The sequence below is a fragment of the Buceros rhinoceros genome, unplaced genomic scaffold, assembly GCF_000710305.1.
Source record: "Buceros rhinoceros silvestris isolate BGI_N320 unplaced genomic scaffold, ASM71030v1 scaffold41179, whole genome shotgun sequence".
NCBI lineage: Eukaryota > Metazoa > Chordata > Aves > Bucerotiformes > Bucerotidae > Buceros > Buceros rhinoceros.
This window is the reverse complement of record NW_010433955.1, coordinates 1-5,270: the sequence shown is the minus strand read 5'-3', so window position 1 is coordinate 5,270 and position 5,270 is coordinate 1. Positions and strand designations below refer to the sequence as shown.

At 58.8% G+C, this 5,270-nt stretch overlaps 1 protein-coding gene across 1 annotated transcript; it reads left to right on the top strand.

Moving 5' to 3' along the window:
- Positions 1 to 612: 612 nt before the first annotated feature.
- Positions 613 to 5,232, top strand: R3HCC1L (R3H domain and coiled-coil containing 1-like; the record flags this gene model as incomplete). Its single annotated transcript, XM_010144282.1, has 3 exons — positions 613 to 1,125; positions 4,883 to 5,058; positions 5,162 to 5,232. Coding segments are annotated over exons 1-3 (760 nt in total), but the record flags the coding sequence as incomplete, so codon positions are not given.
- Between the last annotated feature and the right edge of the window lie 38 nt (positions 5,233 to 5,270).

Here is a 5,270-nt window from a genome sequence, read left to right as displayed (position 1 = left end):
CTGGGAGGCAGCTGCCCGGCCGTGCCAAAGGGCCTGGAGATATCACCCTGTGTGCAGGAACCAAGCCCGGATCCCGCTGCTGCCCAGCCCTGGGATGGGCAGGACAAAACATCCCATGACAGAGTCAGGGAGCTCAGCCGTTGCTGCCAGATGCTGAGGACTGAGCCTGATCGTCCATCCCCACTGAGTGAGCAGCCTGGGACTACAGAGGCTATACCTGAGCCTGGGGGCGACCCTGCTAGCCCAGCACCCCCTCCTAGCCTAATGCCAGCGTGTTGGACAGGGCCAAGCAATGTGTCAGAGCACACTGGGGACAGCAGCCCGGATCCAGCCAGGGACCTCTCCCAGTGCCCAGAAGATGGTGTCCTGCAACTGGCAGGGCTAGGCAACCGGGGCAGTGTGCCTGGGCTGGTGTGGGAGGTTGCAGGTCCAAAAGCCCATGAAGAGGAGAGGGAGTGTGTGGGGTCTTCCCTGGCAGGGCAGGGCAAAAGTTGTGCTGCTGGGATGCTGGAGGAGGAGGAGAGGTGGGAAGGCACAGCTGAGCTCACTGGGGAGACCACCTTGGAAACACCCAGAGGAGCCAGCTTTGAACCTGCATGGTCGAGGGGTGGCATGGACAATGTGGCAGTGCTCCCAGGGCAGGGCATGGTCAGCCCATCCCAGCTCCCGGCTGGCAAGGAGAACACTGCTGGTACTGGGCATCTTGGTGGAGAGAGCGACCCGGTGCCCGCTGCAGAGGGAGCGGGCAGCACCTCTGCCTGCACAGATGACATCGCCGGGGCTGAGAGCAGCCCGCTGGCTGCTGGCAAGGAGCTGCTGAGCGGCACGTGGGAGGGGACACCCCCAGAAAGCTGTGAGCCCCCTCCACCCCTGGAGCTGCTGTGCTGTGGCGTAGAGGGGCTCTCGCTCACTGCCTCGGCTGAGGAGTCGATGGGGGCAGATGAGGACGTGGGCTCACCACAGCAGGAGGCTGAGGAGGAAGAGGGAGGTCTCCACAGCGACCGCCCGAAGGCAGAGCAAGCCAACGCTGGGAACCCGAGCCAGGCCAGCCCAGGTGCCGAGGAGAGCTGGGACGCGCTGTTCAATGACGACGGGGACTGCCTGGACCCGCGTCTGCTGGAGGAGGTAAGTCCTGCGAGCTGGTGCCCGTGGGGATTTGCAGGGATGGTGGCTGCTGCCTGTGGGTGCAGGGACAGGGGTCTGTGGGGGTCAGCTATCCCTGCGTCCTCTGGGGTAGGTGCATGGGGAGCAGACTGCACCTGGGGCACTTGGCCAGCCATCTGTGCCGAAATGCCTGGGACGTCCACCTTCTCCACCTTGGCTGATTCCCATCCTGTTCCGCAGTACTGGCGAAGGGTGGGAGAGAGCTTCCCTCTATAGTACATGAGGTACACCTGGTAAAACCTGCTGCAGCGCTGTAAACCGCAATGGTACTCTCATGAAGGTGGGACTGGTGATAAAGAAATGGGCTGAGACGTATGGGCTCCCATTGAAATAGCAACGGGAAGTTTGCTCGACACCATGGCTTCTTAATCAGCTGTGGCTCATTGCCATCCCCTCCCGCACGCGTGCAGCTGAATTTACTACAATTATCTGCTTAGCAGCAGGCCCCACGCCGTTTTCCTGCCATTTGCAAGGAAAGCTCGGCTTCTGCAGCGAGGCTGGGCATCCCTTATTGCATTTTAAATCAGCAGCGTCAAACCGGGAAATTTCCAAGTGACATTAATGTGCCCAAAGTTACAAACAGCGCTAATATTGTTACAGCGAGTCTCTGTCCACCCCAGGCTGGAAGCAGGGTGTGAAGTGGTGGATGGTGCCTGTTAACAACATCTGTGAAGGGATGGGATCAACCCCAGAGCATTGTTACCAAGGAGCACTGGTACCGACTGCATCCATGGCACCCTGCTTGGGCTGGTGCCCTCACCAAGCCTGGTGTAGGGCTGGGACAGGCTGTGGGGCACACAGGGCTCACCTCTGGGGCTGCTCAGAGGACGATGTGGAAGTACGTTGGGTACTCCCATCCCTGCCTGGCTGTGCTCCCCCAGCTGCAGTCTGCCACCCTCCAGCCATGAGGTTGTGGCAAGCACCATCATGAGGGGGATGGTGCTGCTGCCCCAACAGCAGCTGGCACGTGTGGCACTGGCACTGGCTTTCCACGGGCTGGCATGGGGGGCACAGCTTCGTCCTCAGCCACAGCAGAGCGGCTGCCTGGCCCTGCTGAGGAGGCAGGTCAGGGAGGGCCTGTGTTACGATGCAGCTGGAGGATGCTCCAGGCAAGGTTGTGCCATGCAGCACCAGTGCTAACTGTGAGCAGCCACGTTAGCTCCTCTGCGCACAAGCTCTTGAGTGAAGTTTGAGCTTTCCAGGGAGCCTCCCAAAACGTGTGAATGAGAACCTGAAAAAGGGATTTGTCAATTAAAAGTTGCCATCTTAACTCCTCTGCACATTCCAGTGACTTCCAGGCACTTCTCGAGCCCTTCAAGCTCTCGGCAGGTGGACAGGGCTGCTTGGGGAGAGCTCAGGCTCTTGGGGAGATGGAGCTGTTGTTAATTAACAAAAAGGGCAAGAAAATTAGTAGTGTTCGTCCTCGTAACTAAATCCTTATGCACTGCAGATAGTCAGCAGAGAGCAAGATTTATGATGTTGTGTGTGGAGGAGAGATTTCTGATAGGGGATGGCTCTTTAATCTAGTAGAAAAAAACACTATAGTGAGATCCGTTGGCTGGAAGCTGAAACCAGACAAATTCAGAGTCGAAATTAGTTTGAACACAGGGTAATTAAGGACTGTGACCATTTCCTTGCAGACTTGGTGGACTCTCCATGAGCCAGCGCTGATGTCGGGGCTGCGATGTGTGTGTGCCAGGCACCATGGTGCATGCGTGCTGGTGCATGCCTCCCCTCCAGCTCTGGGGGTGCACTCTTGGCAAGTAACCGAGCACCCACAGACCCCTCTAATGCGCTCTGGCGAGGGTGCACCTTTGCAGAGCAGCGAGGAGTGATGGACAGGCTTAATTTCCTGTCTCTGCCATCCATCTGTCCATCCCATCGGCAGACCCTTCCAGTGCCAGGTGCCTGCCAGGGCTGGGGGCCATACCTCAGCTCCCTCTCCCTGCCCTGCCCCATGGCTGGCGGGCTGCAGGCACTCTGCGTGCCCCCCCACTGGCAGCATGGGGGGACCTGTTGAGCCATGCCTGCCGCGTGGCTGAGCCCAGCTGGCAGACGGCTCCTGTCCTTGCCGCTCCACCACACTTGGTGATTTGTGAAGGTCAAGAACCTCTCTGGCACTCTGCGCTCCCACTCTCTAATCATCTTCCTGGCACCTGGCACTACCCAAGTGCTCTGCTCCCTCAAGCAGCACCAGAGGGCTTCATCCTGCCCAGGGACGGCCCCTTGGTGTCCCCTGAGCGAGCTGGGTGTGCTGGATGAGTGAGCCGCCCCACACGGGGTAGGCTTGGTTAATGGGTGATGATGGTGGGGCAGGCAGCTCTGCTGGCAGTGCTAGCCTGTCCCGTGAGGTCCATAACTCAGCTCTGTCCTCCGCCGGCATCCAGCCGCCCTGGCAGCACCCCCTCACCTGCCGTGAATCCATCTTCCCCGTAAAATTGTTGGAATGAGCACTTTTTATTGACTGAGCTGGCTGGGATTTATGGACTCAAACCTCCCAGACATGGTGTGTTCTGCTACGAGTGCTTGGGGGATCAGTCTGGGAACCCATCTGAGTTATGGACCCGCCTCCCAGCATCATGCTGGCCCCACGATCTGTGATGGGGGTGACAGGGGAGCCACTGCTGGCTTCAAGCTGCACTTGGCCCAGCCTCTCAGCCAGAGCAGGGCTGTCAATCCCCTTGGCTGTTGGCACGGCATGGTTTGGAAAACAGAGGTGCAGCAAGTGGTGCCCACCAGCACTGATGCTGTGGGGCAGAGGGGAGGGGGCGGGGGGGGCATCAGGGCTGTCAATCCCCTTGGCTGTTGGCACGGCATGGTTTGGAAAACAGAGGTGCAGCAAGTGGTGCCCACCAGCACTGATGCTGTGGGGCAGAGGGGAGCGGGCGGTGGGTGCATCCCCGTCTTGTGACAGTGGGAGGCTGCCGCCTGTGTTTTAAAATGAAGGTTGAAAGTGGGAGAGGCAGAAAAGCGCCGCAGCCGTCATCTTTTAGGGCTGGAGAAGGTGCCCTGCTGTGAGATACTAAATACGCAGAAGCTGTTTAGCTTATCAAGAAGAAGATTGAGAAGGGGGTTGATTAACCTGAGTAAGTGCCATTGTGGGGAGGGGACCAGGGCTGGCAGAGAGGCAGAACAAGAACCACCGTCTGGAAAGTGAAGCCAGACAAATTCAAATGAGAAATAAGGCATAAATTTTTAGCCACACAGATGATTAACCACCAGAACTTGCTCCTCCTCGGAGTACTAGTTTTTCCACCTTGGCAACTGGGGTGCCAACAGGCTGCTCTGGTGCATGTGCTGCAGCCGGTTGAGCCTGGTGCTCCCATGCAGCAGGCAGATGTGAGTCTTTCCTCGTGGCCTTCCCATCCTGCTCCTTATTGTTCCCTAAACGTATTTTGGGTCAGCACATCACTGTGGAAGGAGCAGTGTGCTTGGGAGTGCACGCACTGCCTCACTGGTGCCATGCCTACGTGTTCTCTGTGTCTCCAGTGGGGCCACAGAGCAACTGAAGGGGTGCTGGTAAGGGGAAAAGCAAGAGCACGGCGTGAGAGCCCCGGTTGATACCTCCTAATCTCTTGATGCCGTGAATCTATCTGCAGTGCTGGGGCAGGGCGCGGGGGCCGGACCACTTCCCGGGGAGTGCTTGCCATGAACTGGGAGCGGGCGCAGGGCCGGTGGGCTCAGGTTGCTCAGTGCTGTGCCTCTCCCACCCCTACAGCTCCTGGGGAGTGAGAAGCGCCGGGAGAGCCAGCAGTCACCCCGCTTTGACTACTATGGGGCCGAGCCCGCCTCACTGGACCTCAGCGATGCCGAGCTGCCCCATGTCATTGAGATCTATGATTTCCCCCCGGAATTCCGCACTGAGGACCTGATGCGTGTCTTCTGCAGCTATCAGTGAGTCTGCCAGCAACGCTCAGTCCCCGGCACTGAGGTCCTCTGCCTGGGCTCTGCTCTGGACCGGGGTGGATGTCTTGCTGAGCTTCCCTCTTTCTGGCAGGAAAAAAGGCTTCGATATTAAGTGGGTGGATGATACGCATGCCCTGGGTATCTTCTCCAGCCCCATAGCAGGTACTTGCTCCCAGTTTGGCCGGGGAGGGGCGGAGAGG